At 41.2% G+C, this 25,613-nt stretch overlaps 1 protein-coding gene and 1 long non-coding RNA gene across 19 annotated transcripts in view; one reads left to right on the forward strand and one right to left on the reverse strand.

Annotated features, from left to right (window-relative positions):
• Positions 1-25,613, forward strand: part of KAT6B (lysine acetyltransferase 6B) — a 229,521-nt gene that overhangs the window by 179,687 nt on the left and 24,221 nt on the right. For all 18 annotated transcript variants that reach the window (XM_089313499.1, XM_089313500.1, XM_051823152.3 and 15 more), the window contains exons 12-13: positions 1-162; positions 3,466-3,559. In XM_089313499.1, coding sequence (XP_089169625.1) covers positions 1-162; positions 3,466-3,559 — 256 coding nt within the window. The remainder of the gene's footprint in view (positions 163-3,465; positions 3,560-25,613) is intronic.
• LOC149122028 (uncharacterized) lies at positions 2-24,996 on the reverse strand. The gene is made up of 3 exons (XR_016220976.1): positions 19,386-24,996; positions 18,070-18,165; positions 2-1,103 (listed from the first exon to the last, which is right to left on the reverse strand). It is a non-coding gene; the product is annotated as an uncharacterized LOC149122028 (long non-coding RNA).

The following is a 25,613-nucleotide window of genomic DNA, read 5'->3' on the forward strand; positions in this document are numbered from 1 at the left end:
GTTGATGGGAATATGAGCAAAATTTATTGCCAAAACCTTTGCTTGTTAGCCAAGCTCTTCCTGGACCACAAAACGTTGTATTATGATGTCGAGCCATTCCTTTTTTATGTCCTTACAAAAAATGATGAAAAAGGCTGTCATCTGGTTGGATACTTCTCTAAGGTAAAACAAGAGCCAGCATGACCTTCATTTTCTTTTTCAAAATGTTTTTGGTAGAGCCCAGTTTTTTGAACAGGGTTTTTTTCTATGACTATAATTTGAATAAGTGGCATATGTTTCTGAAAAGCTTGTGTTCATGTTCAGAGCTTATTTAAAAAGACAGAAACAGAAACATGGTGCCTAGGAAGTGTGTAAAGCACCTCTTGACTGCCAGCATCCCCAAAATACTATGATTGCTGCCTTGCGACCACGTAGCCTCTTTGATTTTTCTTAATCTTATTTCCCTATTCTTCCCAAGTGGTGTCAACATGAAGGTTTCAGTGTAATGTAGGATTTAGTAGATAATTCTTTCTCTTTGGTGTCTTCCCAGTATCAGCAATATCTCAGTGAGCTAGAACATTGGCAGTTGCACAGTAAAGCTAATATATTGACTGTTGTTATCCTTTCATCTCTTAATCTCTGTGCTATTGGTGTTTTGTTTTGTTTTGTTTTGTTTTGCCAGGCAGAGTTAGATAGTGAGAGAGAGATAGAGAGAAAGGTCTTCCTTCCGTTGGTTCACTCCCTTAATGGCCACTATGGGCGGCGCTGCACCGATCCAAAGCCAGGAGCCGGGTGCTTCCTTCCAGTCTCCCTTGCGGGTGCAGGGACCCTAGCACTTGGGCCACCCTCTGCTGCCCTCCCAGGCCACTGCAGAGAGCTGGACTGGAAGAGGAGCAACCGGGGCTAGAACCTGGGGTGCGGGCACCACAGGCGGAGGATTAGCCAAGTAAGCCACGGCGCCGGCTCTGTGCTGTTGTTTTAACTTCTAAAACAACCTAACCTTTAGAAGCCCATGCACCTCTGCAGTTGTTAGCATAGGGAAGATCCTGACATGATAAGATGATATAGTTTGTCTTTTTCACTGGTTCGTAGCAGTTCTGTCGCATTCTTCTGCTCAAAGGTTGCTGTGAAGAAAAAAAATACTCATATGCAATAAAGGAAAACTTTGTTTGAAAATATTTACCAGGTAATGACCTTACTTTTTCTTAGGTAACTAAGGAAATAGTTAAATTTATAGATGGTATATAAACAGTGACAGTAATTATAAGATTTTAAAGCAGAAGGTAAATTAACCCAAACCCTGTATTTTATGGTATATTGTTTCATGTGAGGTGATAAGTGAATTTTAATTCAACTATTGTCATTTATTGTGAACGGAATGCTTTATAGAAGTACCATTTTCATTGAGGATTGCAAGATAGCTGAATTACTATAGGTATTTTGCAAAGTGTTGTTAAATTTAAGAATCATCCCAGAGACCTGAAGCAAAAATAAATAACACCAGTCATGGAAAAATGCCTCAATGTTTTCTTCCACTTATTTAATAAAACTTTACAGTGAAAATGAAGTAAGTTAATTTATATATATATATATATATAGATTTAAAAGTTAGTGGGCATAACTGCCTTTTCTGTTAAAAAATCGTGTTTCTTTTACATATACATGAGTTTAAATGTAGGGCTTAATGGTGCCTGACTACCTTGTGTTGTGCCTGTCCTATTCCTGCATCTTTGGCCTTTTGAGAAGTAGCCATATATATGTACAGGTGATGGTGACTTCTGAAGTTTTAAGCTCCACGTCTCTTCCTCCCAGGTTGCCAACATTTTACTGAAAACAATTCAGCTTTTCTCATTTCGTCGGAGTTTCTTCTGTAATATGCCAGCACCTAGTGTCATTTCTTAGTGTTCTGCAACTCTTATTTTCTTTGGCAATATAGCAAAACAAAAAAATTAGTCATTTTAAAAGACCAAATGCAAATTAAGCCCTATTCTGATGTTTTAAATGGAATGTGGACATCTTTGGTCCTGTGGGGTTATAGTAAACCAAATCCTGGGAGTGATTAGAAAGGTCATTCAAGAATAGCCAGAGGATGGCCAGGGTGCTCTTGGAGGGTTTCATGCAGACCATTACATGCATGTGAGTTTCTAAACAGGAAGGATAGAAGAAGCACTTACTTCAACCATAGTTTAGAATTTAGCCACAGTAACATGTGTTAAGTGGGGTGGTGGGGAATCAGCAGTTTTGGGTCTCAGAAAAACTCCTGAAGGTGGGAATAGTTCTTGACAAAGAAAGGAATGGCATCTAGGATAAATCCTTTTAACCCAGAGTACATCTCTTTTTAGATGGAGTGACTCATTTGTCTTAATTTTGCAAAGTAGACCATTTTGAACCTTTGCCACCTGCATGAACTTTAGTGATGGACAACACCATCTTAGGAAAGCTCACACCCATTATTGCTTCTTCCTCATTTTGTAGAGGCTTCACAGACAACTACAAATGTGCAAAAGTTGAGAACTCATCTTTTTCACAAAGAAATCTTTAATTCTGCCCTGTAGGGTTTTTTCCACAACCATTTCCTGTGATCTTTCAAATAGGTTCATTAAAGATCTGGGTGTTCTAAAGTAATTCTTTGATGTGGTTGGTACCATTTGTGGTCAATCTCATTTGTGGTTTATATTTGGCTAGAGTCTTCACTACCTCAAAAGCCTTTTCCAGATCTTTTTTGTGTAGGTTTTGGCAGCTTCTTTGTACTCTGAATAAAATATTGCTGCTCTGATGCCATATCCCATGAAAACTGCAAATTCTTCTTTAACTATCAGAACTCTTGCATAGTGTACTTTACCCTGTCTTCCTCTTGGTTTCAGACTGTTGATAATATTTAGGTCTCACTTTTGTTTGGAGCCTTTGAGTTTTCTTCTTGTTGTCAAATTTTTTGTTTGTTTTGTTTTCCTAGTTTGAAATGCAGGTTAGTTCTCTACCTTTCACTGCAGCAGAACCCTATTTGTGCACAGGTACCCATGTGTGTACTATTTTAGTTTCACTGGGGCATTGGCTCAAAGGCAGAATCCAGATGGCTGCTGCAGAGTTGTAAATTATTGTTTAGCAAAGTTAGTCCGATAAACCCTTACTTACAACACGGGGTAACTCTCTGGATGTTATTTTCTCAATCTCCCACATTGTTTGAACAAGGAAAGCATTTCTTTCTCACTGCCTTTATTTTCTTTCCTTTTGTTTGTGTTTCATTGGGTTCTTCATATTTTACAGTACTGACTTAGGAATAAAGACATATTGAGAGGCATTTCTGGAATGGATGGTTTGTTGTTAGTTGCTAGTTTGGTTAACACAGTAGGGTTATTTTGCTTGATCCTAACCTAACCCATTGGCTCACCTTAGTGGACTGTTTTGTTACAAGGACAGTGGCAGGTGCGGGGAATTGCCCACTTCAGCAGAGCTCTGACATACTTGATCTGTTTCTCCTTCCCTCAGGAAAAGCTTTGCCAGCAGAAGTATAATGTCTCCTGCATAATGATCATGCCCCAGCACCAAAGGCAAGGATTTGGACGGTTTCTCATTGATTTCAGTAAGTGAAGCGCTTTATTTACTTTCATGATCCAGGGAGCCGATGGCTGTTACAGGAAGCAGTAACACATAAAACTTTATTTAACCTACTTTGTTGTTTTATCAATAGATAATGGGTTTTCTATTTATATTTACATAGATTACAAAATCTTCCTCAAGTGAAAAATTTACTGCTGCTCAGTTATTGTACTCTAGGAAATTGAGACTGGGGATCTGAGAAGTCTCAGTAGCTCGCAAAGCCATTACCCTGAATGAACTGGCAGAATTACATTCCATTCTCTGTTGCTCATGCTCATTAGCACAAAAAGAGGCAATTATTCGCGATTAAAGCTAAAGGAAGTGTTATTTAAAAGGATTTTCAGCTTTCTAAAATTTTACCTATTATCTTGTACAGTATGGAACAGGGAAGGGCTATATCCATTTCAAAAACAATTCTTTTAGTGAGCCTTTCCTGTGCCTCACTAGTAGAAATAAGTCTTATCTTGTTTTGTTAAATTCTCTTGCCTGGTATGGAAATTATTAGTGTTTGTATCTAGAGGTTTTCCAAGAAATACTTGTTTTATATACACTTGTATTCTGAGCCTCCTCAATTAAAACTGGGATAATATGTTAACAGTGTGTATAGGATAATCTATTTTAAAGAATGGTATTTTTTTCTTCTCATTTATATTATATTGGATATATACATGGAGTTTTAACACTGTATTTTAAGAAATGATTTAGAAGACTGTTAACATGAAGGCCAGATTTCTCATAATAATAATCATGTCTAGTCATGTAAAAATTTGTCACAAGAAACACCATGCTTTTTGATTACCAGACTGTAGCTTGTCTAATTATTCAGAAGGTACATCAAATGCAGAAACCACAGTGTAACTTTGCTCACAGAAAATGGTGATAAAATATGTTGAATATAAATCTTTATTAGTAGGTATTAAAATACTTACATCTGAATATAAAATAACCAGTATAGCAGTTATTCATGTAATTTGTTTGCATTGAAAGTTATGATTCTTTTTAAAGTTCTTAAAATTATTTTTAGGTAACATTTCCAGTTGTTAATAAATCATTACACTAGTCTTACCTATTCTTTCCTGACCTAGATATTCCAAGGAAGGCTACCTTACCAGGAGTTCATCATTTTTATTTAGCGAGTCCTAGCTGTAATCAACTCTGAGGGCAAAACTAGTTGTCTTAGGCTGGTGTTTTTTGTGGCCACCATTCATTAAGTTGTTCATAAATAAGATAATCTGTGGTATGCGTAACTGTTATTTTCACTTTGAACTTGTGATTCTATCTGTATGCCTATAGAATAAGGCTCGCTTCTTGACTAAGTAGTCCAGATCTTCCAGTACTAGTTCCAGCCTGTCTTTCAGGCTTCCTCATCTACTAATCTTCTTTTCCTCTTGTATTCTAAATATGCTACTTGACCTTCATTCTTTGATAATGCATTCCCTTCCTTGAAATGACCTCTCCTTCCTTTGCCTGCTTCTCTGTTCAAAATCCTAGTCGTTGTTAGCAGCCTGGTCAAACCTCTTGTTTGTGATTCTGCATCCTGGAATTTTATCTCATCCCCTTCTGGGCTCCCTAATCTCTGGTATCACACTTAGACTCTATCCTTTTGTAGTCATTATCAGTTAAGTGTCATACTCCAACCTACCATAAACTTGTATACCTTCTTCTTTGTTCCCAGTGTGACAGTTCTCCCAGAAATCTGCATTAGATTTTTTTTTAATATGAATTGAATCTCCAAAGTGATGTGATTGCTGCCCATGATAATTTTCTAACTAAAATTAAAAAGAGACTGGTAATTACCAGTAAAATTCTGGCTGTGAATAGTCACATATCGGTACAGCATGATCCGGCACTAAGGGCTTCCAAATAAGAGAAAATCCAGGTAACAAAGACATTCTCTTCAAATGCTGCATCCATACTTTAACTATTTTAGTGAAAACTGTCTACCATGTATTTTCACACATGAACTTTAAACACGATAGACTCTTTTCTGGATGGGTTTGGACCAACAGGAGGAAGGCCACCCTTCAGGGTAGAATGAGGCAACGTGGTGCTGAGGATGTGGTTTCAGATTTCCTTTCCTATACTCTTGGCGTTGACCCTACACTGAAGTGGCTGAAGGACTGTGCTGAAAGATTTGAGTAAAGTCGAAAGAGGATGGCCAAAAAAAAAAAAATTAATGGCATCTCCCTCTTAGGAGTTACTTAAAATAATGGTGGGTAAATATCTTTCCAGAACCATTTGGATCTAGTGTTTTTCTGAGTGGAGGGATGAATTCCAAAATCTCTCATAAACATGTTTGGCCTCATAATTCAGAGCTCAGAACAAGAAACACAACTAGGGTTGTAGGGTTTCCAAAATCTGCTCTGATATTTTAAGGGATCTTTCCATAATTAGATTTATTTTATTTCTATTTGTGCCTGAACCTGGGGTCATTTGGTCGGTGGGTTAATATTCAGTTAGTCAAATAAACTTGTAAATCAAGAAAATCTTGATTTTTGTCTATGATAATAACTGTTTTAGCGAGTTGAAATGAGACAGCAGCAGGGAGCACTGTCATGCAGTACTTTGCAGCAGTTTGGACATTGTTCACTAGGGATCACCCACGAGGTGTTTGTCTCTGGCTTCCTGGGACAGTTTGTTCAGGAATCATTTGCAGAACTTGGCCACAATGACTAAAGAGCATCAACACCTGGCTTGCTGTTAAACCATTTCTTGGGTTTTGTAAAGCTGCACCAAACAAGTAGGTGGGGGAGGCAATGACTGTCATAAGCCAAAGTTGACAACACATTCCTTTTTCCTGGATTCCCAGACTCCTTGTCTTTATCAGAAAATGTTGAAATCCTCCCACCTTTGTACACACACACACACACACATTCTACTCATCCTACTCTCTGTCCCCAGCAGACATCTGAAAAACCTCAAAGAAGGCCCCTTATAATAAAACTTTAGCAATTCCTGCTTCAGCAACTCCCTCAGGCAAGGCAGTTAGCTGTTCTTCCTCCCAGGGCACTGACAGGCTGCCAGGGGACTGCACCGTATGCCAGAGTGTTCCCCTCCCAAGCCCCAACCTGCTCCTGTTGCCAAAGCTACCCAGCAATGCTTTATCCATCTCACTATTTTTTCATTAATTTCAAAATAATTTCAATCTTAGAGAAAAGCTTCAAAAAATAATGCCAAGAATTCCCACAAGTTCTTTATGCAGACTATCCACAAGTTAATATGTTATTGCGTATGATATGCTTTCTGCTTTATTATTCTTTGATCATTTTTTTTCTCAGTCATTTGAGACTAAGTGGACAATGTGTGTATCTTTTTTTTTTTTTTTAAGATTTATTTATTTATTTGAAAGCAAGAGTTACAGACAGGCAGAGGCAGAGAGAAAGAGAGGTCTTCCATCTACTGATTCACTCCCCAAATGGCTGCAGTGGCTAGAGCTATGCCAGTCTGAAGCCAAGAGTCAGGAGCTTCTTCTAGGTCTCCCATGTGGGTGCAAGGGCCCGAAGACTTGGGCCATCTTCCACTGCCTTCCCAGACTATAGCAGAGAGCTTGATCAGAATAGAGCAGCTGGGACTCTAACTGGCACCCATATGGGATGCTGGCACTGCAGTCAGTGGCTTTACCCGCTATGCCACAGTGCCAGCCCTTGTATCTTTATCCCTAAATATTAATAGTATGTTTTCTATGAGCAAAGATGCTCTGATGCATAACTACATTAGAGATTATCAAAATCAAGATATTAATAATGATTCAGCACTGTAATCTAGCCTGTACACCTTACTCAAATTCCAGATTTTGCGTTTTTCACTAATGTCCTTTCTAGGGGGTGAAGTTCAGAATCCAGTCAGGATTGCTTGTCATACTTGGTTATTGTATCTCCTTTTATCTGAAATAGTGTGTAGTCTTGCTATGTTTTGGTTTTCATTACTTAGACATTTTTTAAGCGTATAGTCCACTTAGTTTGTATAGTGTACCTCAGTTTAGGCTTATCTGATGTTTGCTCATGATTGTACTTGGATGATACCTTTTTTAAAAATTTATTTATTTATTTTGAAAGGCAGAGTTACAGAGAGACAGGGCAGAGAGATTAGAGGTCTTCCATCCTCTGGTTCACTGCCCAGATGGCCGCAACGGTCAGAGCTGCGCCAATCCGAAGGCAGGGGCCAGGAAATTCTTCCGGGTCTCCCACGTGGGTGCAGGGGCCCAAGGACTTGGGCCATCTTCTACTGCTTTCCCAGGCCATAATTGAAAGCTGGATTGGAAGTGGAGCATCCAGGACTCAAACCAGTGCCCATATGGGATGCCAGCACTGCAGGCAGCTGCTTTGCCCACTGCACCACAGTGCCAGCCTGGATGTTATATTTTTTGGCAGGAATATCACAAAAGTGATGTTGTGTCCTCCTGACTGCATCTTATGAGGTTCGCACAATAACATATTTGCTCCATTACTGGGTTAAAGTAGTACTTGCCAGGTTCCTTCACTTTAAAATTACCATTTTTCCCTTTGTTATCTGCAAAAGTTTGGTGAGAAGATACTTGGGATTATATAAATGTGCTGTTTCTCATACAGATTTTACCTACTAGTTTTTAGCATTTATTTATGATTCTTGTCTAAAGTAATTTTTAATATAGTAGTTACCAAATGGTAATTTTAATTCCACTGTTTGTCTTAATAATTGGCATTTGTTAAAGGAAGCCATCTCTTCTACCTATATTTAATCTTTTATTTTTATTTTATAGTTATGGACTCTCAGGTTTTAATTATTCTGTGGATTATAACTTGTTGCTACCATCGCTGGTCCCCTAGACATAATTGGATTCATATTTATGTGATGAGAGCTTCTTCAAACTGGTACTTGTACCCTCTTGACATGTTCCCACCTACTGAGCAATTCCTTACTTTCTAGTATGTGGTGTTCCAGGTTCATCTTATTTTTTTCTACCTCCGTTTCCCCTCAGAGCCTTGGTTCCTTACACTGCAGAACAATGGTTGGAAACTAAAATCTGGGTACTTGGTGTGCTGATTATCACCAGGGTGTCATTGCTTCAGGGCCCTCTCTGAGGACAGAGCTAAGAAAGAATGAATATTTCTGTATACCTGTATAGCTCCCCTTTCTGAGAGTGGAACGCTGGCTTCCATTTTCCACATTATATTTATGTATGTGCTCTGCCCCAGACTACACTTTAAGTAATTTCAGAATTGCTAACTCAAACCGCTGAGAAAAACTAACCTCGTTAACTAGAGGTCAGTCTTTGTGTATAGTTGTGTTGCTGTACCGAGTATAGTCAAAGTACTGTGTTTCCATGTCACTTGAGTTAGTTCTCTGTAGTTTTTTTCTCTTCGGTGTAGTTATATTAGTCATTGAAATACAGTTAGGCTTGTTTGTTTTCCATTTTGATTTTTTATCTTTTCCAAATTAGAATGTGAAACATTAATATGAGTTTTTAAAGGTGGAACTATATTAAAGGCTATACGCAGAGAAGCATTATCTGCTTTCAGTGTTTCAGCTACACGAAAGGCATTGATGCTCCGCTCCGTTCATCCCCATTCCCTGAGCCTTCCCGCAGGTTGCTGATCTCACTGTTTCTGTTTGTTCTTCTTGTACTTATTTTTGCACAAATGAGCAAGTAGATGTATTTTTCTAGTTTTTCTTCCTTGCTTACACAAAAAGTAGCATGCTTTAGGTAATATTTTGTTCTTATTGTTCCCCCATTTAACTGTATATCTTAGAAATCACTCCACAGAGATTTCTTACTCTCGTTTGCAGCTGCTTTTCTCTTCAACATGTGGATGTCCATAGTTTATTCACATGCTTTCCTTTGTATGGGCATGTAGGTTATTTGAAATATTTTGTAATTTTAAAAGTGCTGAAGTAAGTAATCTTAGGCATATTTTGGCTGATACACTATACTTATGTAGCAATTATAGTATGCTTTACATAATTTCAACTGTTTAGGACTTTGCTTGGCTGGGTGATGAGTGAGCAGAAAATGAGCTATCTTTTACTCAGGCCTGCTGAGCCAGAACCCTGCTTGGTGAGTGGCGTGCAAAACCTATCCTCAGTTCTGACCCAGGAGAGGCCCAAGGAAAACCAGTTGGTGGAGCGTAGCTAGGAGAACATTGTGCCAGGTGGTGGTGAGTGAGGTTGGCGTCATCACTCATATACGTAAATGCATACATACAAATGGGAGAATGACAAGAATCACTTCCTTCATTTTTGAAGGAAGTCACTTTAATTCAACCTTGGTGAATCGTGGTGCCCAGTGTAAACTGTACTAGACTTCACTGATGATAGTGAAGAAGACATATAGCTATTGCTGGGTAGTCAGAATTACTGGAAATTCAACAACTGTTGGATAGACTGCACGGTATGCATTAAGAGCTCACAAGAAGTTAATTAAAGCATTCCAGGCTGAGGGAATTGGTATACTCCAAAGCATAACTGTGTGAAGAACCATGGTAGGCATTTGAGTAACTAGACAAGAAACTGTAGGCAGCTTGAAGACTTAGATGATTAAAAAACAAACACGAGGGGCTGGCACTGTGCTGTAGCAGGTAAAGCCATTGCCTGCAGTGCTGGCATCCCATATGGGCATCCCTCCGAGTCCTGGCAGTTTCACTTCTGATCCAGCTCTCTGCTATGGCCTGAGAAAGCAGTAGAAGATGCCCCCAGAGCTGGGGCCCCTGCACCCGTGTGGGAGACCCAGAAGAAGCTCCTGGCTCCTGGCTTTGGACCAGCCCAGCTTAGCTTCTTCTGTTGTGGCCATTTGGTAAGTGAACCATCGGATGGAAGACCTCCCTCTCTCCCTCTTCCTCTGCTTCTCTGTAATTCTGCCTTTCAAATAAAATAAATCTTAAAACAAAAATCACACAAAGGCATTAACAAGTGAGAAGATAAGTTGTAATTCTCTGTCTGATCTTTGGATAGTCAAGGACATCCTAGGCATCAAAGTGATAGAAGAAATGATGAAAGAATATGCAGGTGGATTGACCATCTAAAAATGTAAAGCTTGTTTCAGTGGGAAGTACAACAACAGAGATGCTAGGCAGAGGTTCGATATCTGTTTAAATTTTTTTTTTTTTTTTGTTAGTGGGAGGTAAAAGTAGCAAAGTTTATTAGGGAAGGGACATCCGTAAGAACGGATGGGCACCTCTCCAGACAGGACCTAAGAGAGAGTGCCCAGTCGCTCGGACTCGGGGCGGGGGGGTGGGGTGGGGGAAGGAGCGAGGTTACATAGTTGAGTGCAGAGATTACGCCTGGCCAGACCAGGCAGGCGACTCAGCAGAGAGGCAGAGGGCTGAGCGTCTGTTTAATATTTTTATGAACAAATAATAAAAGAAAGATTTGACTGCATTGAAACAAACTCTTAATAGAAAAATGGACAGAGGCTCTGAGCACAGGATGGACAGAAGAGGAAAATCACTGGTGGCGACAGTGTTGCCGGCACTGCCTGAGTGACCAGTGCGTGCCACTTTGCCGAGAGCGCTGCGAGTGTTGCTTCATTGACTCCTCGCAATCACAGGTGAGGTGTGTGCTAACCCATCCCTGGGTGACGAAACAGAGGCACAGTCACACAGAGAAACTCACAGCTGCAATTTGAACCCAAGCTCAAATGACTAACTCAATTGAATAAAAGTGCTAGTACTTTACAAATACAAATTTAAGTAACCAAAATCACAATTTGTTGCTTATCAAACAGTAAAAACTTTAAAATGTACCCACATCTAAAAAATTGGCACAAAGGGCACTGGAACAAGTTTAACATTTTCTAGAACTTTGGTGGTATGTATCAAAAATGTCTTACCAGTTATTTTTTAAAGAAATTTATTCTGATGATACCAGCATTTCAATTGTCTGTCTTGCATTAATTTCATTCTTAATATAGAAACTTTTTTCACAATATTATTTTTTAAATATTGGGTTTCCTTCTTTGTGTTCCTCCCCTAGTTATAACAATGTAAATTCATCATAGAAAGTTGGAGGTGCAAAGATAAACTAGTAAAATGTAATTTCTCACAGTCCATCACTCAAAGAATTAATAATTTGGTGCATTTGTCCCTCTGAGTGTCATTACTTGCCGTAAGAACAAAACTGATATAGCCTTGATAATTTAGAGGTAAGAGAGAACCATTCCCCTGAGAAAATAATGGTACATCCAGGAATATTATTAGCCATTAAGAATTAATTCTGAAGGATTTTTAGTAAAATAGGAGCATGCTTGTGATCCATAAATGGCTTTTTAAAAATATTTATTTGAGGGCCGGCGCCGCAGCTCACTAGGCTAATCCTCCACCTTGCGGCGCCGGCACACCGGGTTCTAGTCCCGGTCGGGGCGCCGGATTCTGTCCCGGTTGCCCCTCTTCCAGGCCAGCCCTCTGCTGTGGCCAGGGAGTGCAGTGGAGGATGGCCCAGGTGCTTGGGCCCTGCACCCCATGGGAGACCAGGAAAAGCACCTGGCTCCTGGCTCCTGCCATCGGAACAGCGCGGTGCGCCGGCCGCAGCGCGCCAGCCACGGCGGCCATTGGAGGGTGAACCAACGGCAAAGGAAGACCTTTCTCTCTGTCTCTCTCTCTCACTGTCCACTCTGCCTGTCAAAAAAATAAAAAAAAAAATATTTATTTGAGAGGCAGAGACAGAGAGAGCTCCCATCCACTATTTCGAGCCCTGAAAGATGTGAGAAGAAAATAATCTTAAAAAACAGGAGCTGTTGAAGGCCTGATCTAGCACAGCAGTGATGAGGATGAATGAAAACGAGGCATGTCTTTTCCTGTTTGCTGTACAGCAGGTAGAACCCTGCCTGGCGCTGAGTGGAGCTCAGTAAACACTGGTTAATGAACGAAGGGAGTGAGTGCAGCTTTGTTCCTGTTGCCTTCACCGTGTATTTGGACATCCATGGAGTTCAGAGCTCAGCGGGGAACTGCATGAGAGGGACTAACGAAGAGTCAAGGGCATGCAGTGATGGTTAAAACCATAGGTAGGAGTGAGGACAACCAGAGGAGAGTGTGTAGGGAAACAGGGCTGAGGATGCAGATCTCTGGCTTCCAACACCTAAGAAGCTAATAGAAAATGAGGCGCTCATCAAGGAAATTGACTCAGGTCTGAGAGCCAGAAGAAAATCAGGAGAGAATGGTGTCAGGAAAACTAAAAGAGGCCAGCATGTCAACAGCAACAGCTGCAAAGATCATGAACATAGCTGATAGATACTTCCAGAGCCCTGCTGTGTGCCAAGCACTGTCACCTGAACTACACACTTCACTTAATCGCCACAAAGGCCTCATCTCTTTTGCGGCACAGAGACATCCCCCAGCCAATGTTCAGTACCTCAGAGAACAGTATAAAGCATAAGAGGTATGGATATATTGCAGAGGGCTATGGTTTAAGTAGAGTCAGAAAGCTCGACTCTTGGGGCCAGCCCTGTGGCATAGTGGGATAAGTCTCCACCTGCAGCACTGGCATACCATATGGGTGCTGGTGGTTCATATCCCAGCTGCTCCTCTTCTGATCTAGCTTCCTGCTAATGGCCTGGGAAAGCAGAGGAAGATGGCCCAAGTGTACCCATGTGGAAGAACCGAAAGAAGTGCTAACTCTTAGCTTCAGATTGGCCTTGCTCTGGCCATTGTGGCCATCTGGGGAGTGAACCAGTGGATGGAAGACCCCTCTCTCTGTGTCTCCCTCTCTATCTGTAACTCTGCCTCTCAGATAAATAAATAAATTTAAAACAAACAACAAATAAACAAAACACAACCTTCAATGGCTGGGAGCACAGAAATCAGTCTGATTTTGTTTTTGGTGTTTTTTTTTTTTTTTTTTTTAAGATTTATTTACTCATTTTTCTTTTTGAAAGGCAGAGTTGTAGAGGAGGGAAAGACAGAGAGAGAGAGAGAGAGAGAGAGAGAGATTGATCTTCCATCTGCATATTGATTCATTCCCCAAATGACTGCAACTGCCAAGACCAAGATAGGCCAAAGCCAGGACCCTGGAACTCCATCCCGGTTTCCCACGTGGGTGCTGGCCCCAAGTCCTTGGGTCATCTGCTGCTGCTCTCCCAGGCTCATTAGCAGGGAGGTGGATCAGAAGTGGAGCAGCTGGACTTGAACCAGTGCTTATGTGGCATGCTGGCCTTGCAGCATGGCTTAACCTGCTATGCCTCTGGTTTTGTTTTTAAGCTAAAAGAGATGAACTGTTTTCAGCATTTCTTTTTCTTTTCTTTTTCTTTTTTTTTTTTTTGACAGGCAGAGTGGACAGAGAGAAAGGCCAGCACACCGCGCCTATCTGAAGGCAGGAGCCAGGTACTTATCCTGGTCTCCCATGGGGTGCAGGGCCCAAGGACTTGGGCCATCCTCCACTGCACTCCCGGGCCACAGCAGAGAGCCGGCCTGGAAGAGGGGCAACCGGGACAGAATCCGGCGCCCCGACCGGGACTAGAACCCGGTGTGCAGGCGCCGCAAGGTTGAGGATTAGCCTAGTGAGCTGCGGCGCCGTCCATTTATTACACTTTTAGAAAAAACATTTAGTGAAATTTAACATTCTTTGCTCATCTGAAACACTTAAACCTGCTAATTAGAACTGTAAAGAGTTTAAATTTTAACTTTTCCTCTTTCACTTCAGCCTTTAAGTAAATGGGGGCAAGGGGCGATGTCACTAAAACTGCGAGGAGTGGGTGGCGGTTGGGTCCGTAAGTCCCCAGACTAGTTTCGGAGATTTGTGTTCACGCGGGGACTTCATCAAGGGCTGAACATTCAGTTAACTGTGTATTCAGGCTTTTTTTTTTTAATGAGAAATTGTAGTCAGGTTTAGTCTTTCAGTTCCCAGGTGATGATTATTGTCATTTTTAAAAAGATTTATTTAAAAGTCAGAGTTACAGAGAGAGAGAGAGGTCTTCCATGTGATGGTTCATTCCCCAGTTGGCCACAGTGGCCTGAGCTGTGTTGATCCGAAGCCAGGAGCTTCTTCAGGGTCTCCAACGAGGGTGCAGGGACCCAAGGACTTGGGCCATCTTTTCCTGCTTTCCCAGACCATTAGCAGAGAGGCAGATGGGAAGTAGAGCAGCCAGGTCTCAAACCAGCACCCAGAGGGGATGCCAGTGCTTCAGGCCAGGGCGTTAACCCGCTGCACCACAGCGCTGGCCCCATAATCAGGCATTTTTAAAGTTAGAATTTATTTATAGAATAAAATTGAAGTCTTGGCTTTCTTAATTTACTATGAAAGTAGCATGAGTGTTCCAGGATTGTCCTTCATGTAACATGAGTATAACCATGGGAATAAGAGTGTTGAATGAATTAGGCAGTGGCTTCAGGAAACTCCCTTTGCTGGCATTTTCTGTTATATTAAACATGTTGAGGGTTTCACCTTGGCTTTTTGTGAGGTGTGTATACTTCAAAGGAGGGTCCTTCATTTTTAAAACCAAGTCTGTAATTTTTGTATGCTTCTGGAAGATGGGTGCAGGGGACTAACTTTCGTGCCTCTGGCTTGTGAGCTGGTTCATGTCTTAAGCATGGTTAGCCATGTAATTCTGCTTGTTCTCTTTATATAAATGTTTTATAGTCAACCTTTTATATAAATTTGTTCCTTTTATGTAAATTTTTTTAAGTTAAAAAAAAAAACTCTCCATCACTATTCCCCAACCCTGAGCACACATATAACTCAATTTAAGAAAAATAGGAAATAAAAATAAACTTTTAAGGAAAGATGCTCTCGTGTACAATCTTTAGTGTCTTAGTCTGTTTCTCACTGAGTGTTAACTGGCGTAATTTTCCTTCCTTCCTTCCTTTCCTCCTTTCTGGTTCCAGTGACAGAAATCTCTTACTCCTTATGTATTATAGCCACCTGTGTCCATGGAGAGTCCCAGGCTCATCTTTCCTTTAGCATCTCGGTAGCTATTGAATGATTTCCTGAGAAGGCACCATGAATTAAGAGAAAACCATCCTCTCCATGGTTTTCTGCTTCCCTGCTCTCCTGGGTCTAAAAGCAGAATTTGAATTTCATCTGCCTAGAAGGATGTGCTGTCAGGAGACCAATCATGTCCACATTCTCAAAGAGTAAACTTCTTCCCTTGTATCTTGGATGCTAACTGCTGGTTTCAGTGGTGTACTAGATGATGTCTAAACACAGGAATACATTTCATCGTAGTTCTACCTACCAGTTTTAACAGTCTGGCTTCCAGACTATTCTGTTTAAAAGAGCTTCTACTTAAAAGCTTTTCAGTGTTTCTGTCTCCTTGGAAAGGAGGTGTGTCCATTTAGGAATTGAGTTGGCTGGGTTCCGGTAAGCCATCCATCTGGGAGTGGGTAAGCCCCAAGGACCCAGAACTCTGTGGGCATCACCAGCCTCTCTGAGAGGGCAAGTGGAGTGTAAGATCCTGGCATACAGATCCCTCCGAGCACTCGCATCCTGGCCCCGATAGGCTTTGATGAAACAGCACACTTCTCAAGCAAGGTCTTCAGTCCTGTTTGGGACTTGCACATCTCAACAGGCTGCCTGAGAATTAGTACAGTTGAGCAGAGATATTGTTTCTGTAAGTCTCAGTGTGGCCAAAACTCTGGGGCTTGTCTGCTTATTGCAGGAAGCCTCATTCCTTTATCCTGGGAAGCCACATGCATTCTTTCCTATCTGATGGCGTGGAGGTTGTGAAGCAAGCATTTGGGATGTGAAATCTCTGAGAGGTAGGTTGCAGGACAAATTTTTCACTTTCTCCATTTTTTTCACCCACAAGCAAAGCATCTAAGTTAACTTTTAGGCACCATGCCAGTGACTCTTAGGGATATGTTAATATAATAGAAAGCATGTTTACTTCCTGTGAGGAGTTAAGCAATTGAATGAATAAACTATTTATTTGATATATAGTGTTTACTTACTCATACATTTGTATTTAATGGTTATGTTTCTTTTTAAAGAAATGTTTATTTGATTGAGAAGCAGAGAATAGTGACAGAGAGATGTCTTATCCATTGGTTAACTCCTCAAATGCTTGCCATGGCCAGGGCTTGGCTGGGGTGGAACCTAGGAACGCAGTCCAGATCTCCCATGTGGATGGCAGGAACCTGATTACTTGAGCCATCATTGCTTCCTCCCAGAATCTGCACTGGCAGGAAACTGGAGTCCGGGGCCCAGAACTGGATCTCAAACCCAGGTTCTATGTTGTGGGACCTGGGCATCTTAACAACTAGGCTAAAAGCTTGCTCCAGTTATACCTCATTCTGTCTCCATGTCTCTCTTCTTAGTGGCACCCTAGGCTGAGCAAGTACAAAATCATTTAGAAAGTTACGTGAGGAGCTGTGGCATGGCAGGTGGTGCCATCTCCTGCAGTGCCAGCATCCCATATGGGCGCCAGTTCCGGTCCCAGCTGCTTCACTTCCAATCCAGCTCTCTGCTGTGGCCTAGGAGGGTGGTGGAGGATGGCCCAAGTCCTTGGGCCCCTGCACCCGTGTGGAAGACCTGAAAGAATCTCCTGGCTTCTGATTGGCTCAGCTCCAGCCGTTGTGGCCAACTGGGGTGAACCAGCAAATGGAGAACCTCTCTCTCTCTCTCTCTCTCCCTCTCCTTCTCTCTATATGTAACTCTGACTTTCAAATAAATACATAAATCTCTCTTAAAAAAAAAAAAGTTATGCAAGTCTTTTAAAAATACGTTTATTGCGGCCTGCGCCTTGACTCACTGGTTAATCCTTCACCTGTGGCGCCGGCATCCCATATGGGCATCGGGTTCTAGTCCCAGTTGCTCCTCTTCCAGTCCAGCTCTCTGCTGTGGCCCAGGAGGGCAGTGGAGGATGGGCCAAGTGCTTGGGCCCCTGCACCCACATGGGAGACCAGGAAGAATCACCTGGCTCCTGGCTTCAGATCGGCACAGTGCCGGCCATGGCAGCCATATGGGGAGTGAACCAACAGAAGGAAGACCTTTCTCTCTGTCTCTCCCTCTCACTGTCTATACCTCTATCTGTCAAATAAAAAAAGAAAAGAATACGTATATTTATTTGAAAGTCAAAGTTAGACAGAAAGAGGGAGAGAGAGATCTTCCATCTGCTGGTTCACTCCCAAGATGGCCACAGTGGCCATGGCTGGGCCAGGTGAAGACAGGAGCCTCATCCGGGTTTCCCACGCGGGTAGCAGAAGCTCAGAGTCATCTTTTGCTTTTCCCAGGCCATTAGCAGGGAGCTGGATTGGAAGTGGAACAGCTGGGATGCTAAGTGGCACCCATATGGTATGCTAGCATCCCAGGTCATGGCTTTACCTGCCATGGCTTGTCTTTCCTGTCGGCTTGTCTTTTCGTATTTATTGTTTTTTGTCCATATCTTTTCCAGAAGTAAGCTTCATGACGGTGTAGATTTTGTTCTCCCTAAGAGAGCCTGATCCTTTGTAGATCCTTATTGTTTGTTGAAGAGGTGCTAAATGAATTACCATGGGAAGAACTTTGCTAATGTCCTGACTCTTAGCATATGTGGTTTTTAGGAAGGAGATTTTTAGTTTATTAGAACATACTCAGCACTGATTTACTTACTTCCAAATGATGTCAGGTGTGCCCTGCCTTCTTCTGTGGTCTGATGTTTTCATTAAAGTTGCAATAGAAACAGATTGTTGTTATCCACTGTAAACCCTAGGCAGAGAAGGGAGACCTGTGACATGATTCACATCCACACACAGTTGGTTGATGAGCTACTTAATCTTTCCCATACTTTGCTCTTATCGGAGACTTCATTTCTTGACACATTTATTTTGGAAGGAAAATTCCAACTTAGAAGAAGTTGTCAAGAACATTTCTCTCTTTGCTCAGCTTTTCCAGCACCTGTGCTCCCTGGGTGCGCACAGTCAAGGCAATCGTGGAAGAATACTAAGTTATGCTTTTGAAATGGTGCTCAAGTCTTTTGTAAAATGGAGGCCCCTCCCCCACCACAGTCCCAGCACCTGCTGGATGGTCCTGGATCGTCAGCTGTATCCTTGGGCTTTTGCTGGGTTTGGGAATACATGTCTTGACCCATGTAATCCAGTATAACAAATATCTTAATAGGATTCTGATCTATAATATAATAAAGAAATGGCTGTTTTTCTTTATTTTCTCATTATAAGATGCTACACTAAAAGCTTTTGCCATTACTCCTTTATTACATTGGCCTGAAGTATGATATATTTTAATATGCTAAAGATAACATCAAGGTTGAAAATTGAACTCTCAGCGATTTATTCAGAGGTTGACTATTACTGAATGGCATTGAAATGAGTTGCGTGAGGCAGTGCAGCTAACGATTTATTTATGTATCTTTTTTTTAAAACTAAGCTTGTCATAAATAAGAGCAAATAAATAGCTCTTATAGAATGGTTTGTATTCATTGCTTCAATGAAAACATTGTAAATATGAAACATATGGTCTACAGTCTCTCATTTTTTTCTGAAAGCTACTGTTTTGCCTTTCATAGCTCAGAATTTTTTTTGAGTTTTGGCATGCAGGTGGATTTTTTTTAAAGACTACATCTTTTGTCTGGATTTTTAACATTAATTACTGAGTGACACTAAAAGTCACTGCTAGACAAATTCTATTCAGATCATCAGTGTGAAAATAACCTAATCTCCATCAATAAATGGGACCTGAACAGCACACTGTAAAGGCAGGGACTTGTTCACTCCTGAAGTCCAAGCCGTGAACACCATGCCTAGCACAGTGTGTATAACAATACAAGTGCTTAATCTCCAGTCTCCTCTTGGTCTTTGTTTTTCACTCATTTTTCCCTCCCTCCTTTCCTTTAGTGAACATGTTGTACATAGACTGTGCCAGGGTGGCCTAGGAGATGAGGATGTAAGGGTGTATGATCTATTCCTTACCTGCAGGTAGCAAAGGCTCAACACACAGAGGATCCATCGTAGCTCTGTGCTTCCTGGCTGTGAGAAGTACACACAAATCTGGTAATATCAAGCAAAAAAATGCTTCCAACTCTTTGCCATTTTGTCATTTAAGGTGTATACAAGGAAAGCATTTTTCTGCTGTTTAACAGGATCAAGCTTGTAGTAGAAGCATTATGTTTGATGTAGAATCTTCTAAAATAAAAATTTGCTAAACTGCCTCTCATTATAGCATTTCTAAACAACACATTTACAAGTCAGCTGGTTGTAAGGTAGTTCTTTGTTTGGGTTTTAAAAATATATATCAGTTTGTTTTGGGTGAAGCAAAAGATTTTCTTTGACTTGTTTAGAATTTTGTTAGGAAAATAGTACTTGGACTTTTTTTTACTCCACTACCCATAGGATTGTAGTTAATATGTTTTTACTCTAATATTCATGCTGTGTTCTTATGTTTACAATAAAAAAAAACTTCTGATCTTTAATTATTTATGTTGAGTCCTGCTTTCAGTTAACATCATAGAGGAGGCTTTTTTCAACACAGTTGTTTTAAATTGATGTTTCTTTAGTACACAAAAATAGTTGAGTGGCTAAGGTGGTTATTGGGGCACACAATGGATTAAGCCACCACTTCGGACACCAAATAGCCTATCAGAGTGCCAGTTCAAGTCCCAGATCCTCTGCTTCTAGTCCAGTACCCTATCGATGCATCCTGGGAGGGGATAGCTGATTGAGTTCTGGGCTCCTGGCTTCAACAATTCTGGCTGTTGCATACATTTGGGAAGTGAGCTAGCAGATAAAAGTTCTCTGTCTCTTTTCCCTCTGTCTCTGTCATTCTGCTTGTCAAGTAGATGAAAATAAACAAACATTGTAAGAAAAATAGTTGAGTGGGTTAAAGGCAATTCAGTTAGGCATTTAACCATTTGTCTACATTTAAAGAGAAACCTGGTGGGGTGAGGGTCAGCACTGTGGCCAGCATCCTTTATGGGCACCAGTTCGAGTCCCAGCTGCTCCATTTCTCATCCAGCTCTCACCTAATATGCCTGGGAAAGCAGCAGAGGATGGTCCAAGTCCTTGGGCCCCTGCACCCACGTGAGAGACCCATAAGAATCCCCTGGCTCCTGTCTTTGGATCTGCTCATTTGGGGAGTGAACCAGCAGGTGGAAGACCTTTCTCTCTGTCTATTCCTCTCATATAAGTGAGTTAAAAAGTCTTAAAAAAGAAAGAAAAAAGATACCCAGTACAATTTCATACCAGAATGGACTCAAAAAAGTGCTGCTGAAATCTCTAGAAAATGTAAGACAAGTTAACTGCTTCCCAGACACATTAACAAGGAGATGGATAAGAAATGGGCTAGCTGGCACTCAAACTGCCACTCCTATATGGCAGATGCAGGGGCCCAGGTGGTGACTTAAGCTGGTTCGAAGCAGGTTATCGGGTTCATCATTTCAAATGGGAGTATGAAAATAGTGTTTCTTCTTCTTTCTTATCATACTAGCAGCAGTCAAGCAAGACTTACTTGGGTCGTGTCTAAAGGACTGAGCTAGCAACTAGAAGAGGCTCCCACCAGCAATAAATATAATAATAAAGATAATGGCTGCAGGTGTTTGAAACTCACAAAATGTTTAAACTCCCAAGTTCGTAATGATAGTTGGAAACAAACTAATTTGGAGCATAACGGGAGCCAGTTCATTTTCTTGAAAACTACTTTTTTAAAGACTTTAGTTCTAATATTTTCTTTTAGCTCATCAAATTGCATTAAACCTAATTTATTTTTTCTTAAAGATGTATTTATTTGTTTGAAAGGCAGAGTTACAGAGAGGCAGAGGCAGAGAGAGAAAGAGATTTCCCATCCACTGATTCATACCCAGATGGCCAGAACTGTAGCAATCCGAAACCAGGAGCTTCTTCCGGGTCTCCCACGTGGGTACAGGGACCCAAGGATTTAGGTCGTCTTCCTCAGCTTTCCCAGGCTATAAGCAGAAAGCTGGATCAGAAGTGGAGCAGCCGGAACTTGAACTGGCACCCATGTGGGTGCCAGCGCTGCAGGAGTCAGCTTTACCTACTGTGCCATAACACCGACCTCTCTTGAAAACTATTAACTAAAGCTTTTGTCCTGCCTTTCCTATATGAAGTTTACCACCAGGTAACCAATTAATAAATGAGAAGAAGCTTCTTTTTCTGTATATATTCTGGCTAACAAATGAAATTAATAACATGATATTAAGTAAATTATTACCAATTTTCAGTCTTTCCCCAGTGCATGAATGGACTTTAAACATCAGTAGTTACAAACATTACAAAAAGAGAGGTAACCAGAAATGATGTACCTCCTGATCAAAGAGATTATACTTTTATAAAAACTACGGTCATATTAGGCCTCTGGATCCAGCTTCCTTTTGCAGGCGGTAATATAGAGGGGGAAAGAGCACATTGAACTGTATTACTAGTGTCCTATCAGCAAAATTCAGACTTGAAAAACTCTGTAAGCCAAATGATCCCAGATTATGACCCGATAAATTCTAAAGAAAGGAAAGGGTTAAAGGGGATCCCATAGATTAAAATAGATATTTCCTTCTCTTTTCATTCTTTCTTAGAAACATAATTAAAGGTATTATGTTAACAGAATGGTGATGATGTGAAGGATTTGGACAAAGAATGACAGTGCAGACCAGGGTGGAGTGAAAAGAAAAATATGCAGCTGTAAGACCCAAGAGATACAAGTTCTACCAGATTAGGCCTTTTTGTGTGTTTTGTTTATTTTCAGTTTTTTCCTTTCTTCTACTTTTAAAATGAGAGAAAGTAGTCCTGGCAGCCACTGAAAGCATGAACAGGAAATTGTCCTCCCTCTTCCTAAAACACGCTAGGTATTAGCAGTTCTAAAATTTGCAGCAGATTTTAGGCATTAGGAACAGTGCTTAAAAAGAGAAAAGATGTTAAATGTTAGCTTTTAAGAAAGGGAAAGAAAAGGTCTAAAATGCCTTAAAATGTGCTGAAACAGGGTTCTGTTGATGATTCGTTGCGAGACAGGCTTTCTTCTTAAGGAGAAGATGATTCTGTTTTCCTGGATCAGAAGTCCTGCCCAGTGGTTTGCCCGGTGTGGGAGCTTTTCCCTGTGAATTTGGGGAAGTTAATGAGATTTTCCCCTACAAAGCAGAAGATGTGTCTGAGGACTCTGACAGGCTTTCCCCCTGCAGCTTTTCAGTTGCATCCAGTTAAAAACTCGCAAACCACAGCGAATGTTTTCAGAGAGGAAAAAATGAATGATGCCCAGGAATTTGTTTTAAACATTGTTTATTTTACCAAATAATTTAGATCAATCTTTCTTAAAGAGGAAACCACCAAATTTCATTAATAATCTGGAGCTTTTCAACAGATTTACTTTGAAACACCTCCCTGCCAATTTTTCATAAATTAAGGATAAACTTTCTTTGACCTTATCACATGTAATTAAATAGCTGTTGAAGGGTTAATACCAACCAAAAAGCAATTCTGTATCACGATCTCCATTCCCCGGCAAAATTATACAGGAAGTTTGTTTCAGTTCTGAAGCAGGGTAATTACAAGAGACAGTTAACATAATTTACAGTTTCAATCTGCTCCAATCTACTTGTCCATAATCACACACTTCCACCTAGTTGTATATATCCCCTAGAGTATCCGAGTTGTGCTTTGATTTGCAAATGATGATTGTCATTTGATTGATTGCTTGTGATGTAGCATATTGAATTGATTTTTTAAAAATGAACTTTAGTTGTTAACATGACTATTTGAGTTCCTGTTATTTTACGTAATTTGTGGTTCTTGGGGTTAGCAGTTGCATACTAGTTACCAATTTAAACTCTGAAAGCTTTTTTCCTCATTAAATTTTCAGACTAGAAAGGTTGTGTACAACCAAACTAAAAAGTGCCTAGCATGTAGAACACATTACTAAACAATCCTAATCCTTTGAAGGCTTAATTAACACTGATATGCACAAAATAAAGGGCCATGGGGATAGTATTAGTGTATTGTGGTTGAAGCTGTGCTAATATTAATATATTGTTACTGAAGTCTTCACTATAACCACTGCTGTTATGAGACAAGTCACTCTAACAGCAGATTGAATAGCAGCTCATTCCAGAGGTAGAGACATGTGTCACATACTAGCTGATGGGGTAGTAAATGATGTCTTTTGACATGTTTTTCTCCTAACATCTAACATCCAATTTGAACTTTAAGATTTCTATAAGATTAAAGGCTACTTAGATGACACCAGACATACCGACAGACCCATCAATCACTTAACTGGATGCCCATCCCAGCCTCACACTCAGACAGCCTGTGTACTCGGCAAATGGGCTCTGCAGTAACCCTTAGACCTGACCATTTATTATTCCAGAGGCTTTTTACCTCAACTTATGTTTGAAAATGTTCAGGAGATAAGTGAAAGGTAAGTGGGGAAAAAAAAAAGTAGACCAGTGGAGTGGGATTGTTTGTCTAGATAAACCAGTAGAGAAGACCAGTAGAGAGAGTTCTTTTGCCTCCATTTTCTTCAGTAGTGGATCAGTGAGATTGGATGATGAGCTCTGCTTTGATTTTGGAAAGTAATCTTGAAGACTGGCAGATTCCCTTCTGAAATGTACTTTGATAAAATTTTTTGAAGGTTTGTTGTTGTTGTTTTTTTGTTTTTTGTTTGTTTGTTTTTCTCACTTGAAAGGCAGTTGGGGTTGCAGGGGGATGATTGTCCATCCACTGGTTCACTCCCAAAATAGCTGCAATGGCCAGGCCAAAGCCAGGAGTGTGGAACTGCATCTGAGTCTCCCATGTGGGTGCAGAGGCCCAAGCACTTGGGCCATCCTCCACTGCCTTCCAAGGTGCATTAATAGGGAGCTGGATCACAAGTGGAACAGCCTGGACTCAAACCAGCACTCAAGGGGATGCCAGCACTGCAGGCGGCAGCTTAACCCACCGTGTCACAGTGCTGGCCTCCTCCAAAATTTAAAGACCTTTGTGTTCCCATTTTTTTCTTTCTTTAGTCTTACTGTAATTTTGTGTTTGCTGGGAAAACTCATGATCCAGGATTGGGTTTCTAGCAGACATTTGCCACACACACACACACACACACACTCTCTCTCTCTCTCTCACACACACACACACACTATTTTAGAGAGCTTGAGAAAGAGAATATGGAAAGGAAAGTCACTCTTACAGCCATCTTATCTCCCAAAGCCTGGTCCTGCAGTGAGTGGCACTGTTGACAATGTTGTAAATATGCCTTGCCCTGTCCATCTGTGGGGTGCAGGTCGGCTGCATGTGTTGGTATTAGAATGGGCTATCTCAGTTGCCCCAGAGAATCTCAGAGCTCTAAAACTGGGAACAAGAAACCCCAGCTTTTGCTTCCAGTGATTTACATAGGAAACATCTAATTACACTGTTTTCACAGCAGATGAGGCATTGTAAGAACATGCAGTCATCTGCTGAGAGCATGTGCTTTAAGTGTGTATGTTTTTAACAGAGTTTAAAATCTTACAACTTTTCAAGGATACTTTTAAGAGTTATTTATTTATTTGAAAGGCAGAACCACAGAGAGGCAGAGGCAGAGAGAGAGAGAGAGGTCTTCCATCTGCTGGCCCATTTCAGAGATGGCCACAATGGCTGAAGCTGTGCCAATCCAAAGCCAAGAGCCAGGAGCCTCTTCTGTGCTCCCTACCCAGGGACCTGGGCCATCCTCTACTGCTTTCCTAGGCCATAGCAGAGAGCTGGATCAGAAGTAGAGCAGCTGGGACTGGAACTGGTGCGCTATGGGACGCAAGATTTATTTACCGAGGCCAGCTCTATGGCGTAGCGAGTAAAGCTGCCACCTGCAGTGCCAGCATCCTGTATGGGTGCCAGTTCGAGACCCGACTGCTCCATTTCCGATCCAGCTCTCTGCTATGGCATAGGAAAGCAGTTGAAGATGGCCCAAGTCCTTAGGCCCTTGCACCCGCGTGGAAGACCAGGAAGAAGCTCCTGGCTCCTGACTTCGGATCAGCACAGCTCCAGCTGTTGCAGCCAACTGGAGAGTGAAGCAGCAGATGGAAGACCTCTGCCTCTGCTTCTCTCTGTGTGTAACTCTGCCTTTCAAATACATAAATAAGTCTTAAAAAAGAAAAGATTTATTTACCTGAAAATCAGAGTGAAAGAGAGAGTCTTCCATCCACTGGTTCATTCCTCAAATGGCCACAACAGCTA

Source organism: Oryctolagus cuniculus, chromosome 15 (assembly GCF_051225735.1).
Source record: "Oryctolagus cuniculus isolate XC-2025 breed Fujian yellow rabbit chromosome 15, ASM5122573v1, whole genome shotgun sequence".
Lineage (NCBI taxonomy): Eukaryota > Metazoa > Chordata > Mammalia > Lagomorpha > Leporidae > Oryctolagus > Oryctolagus cuniculus.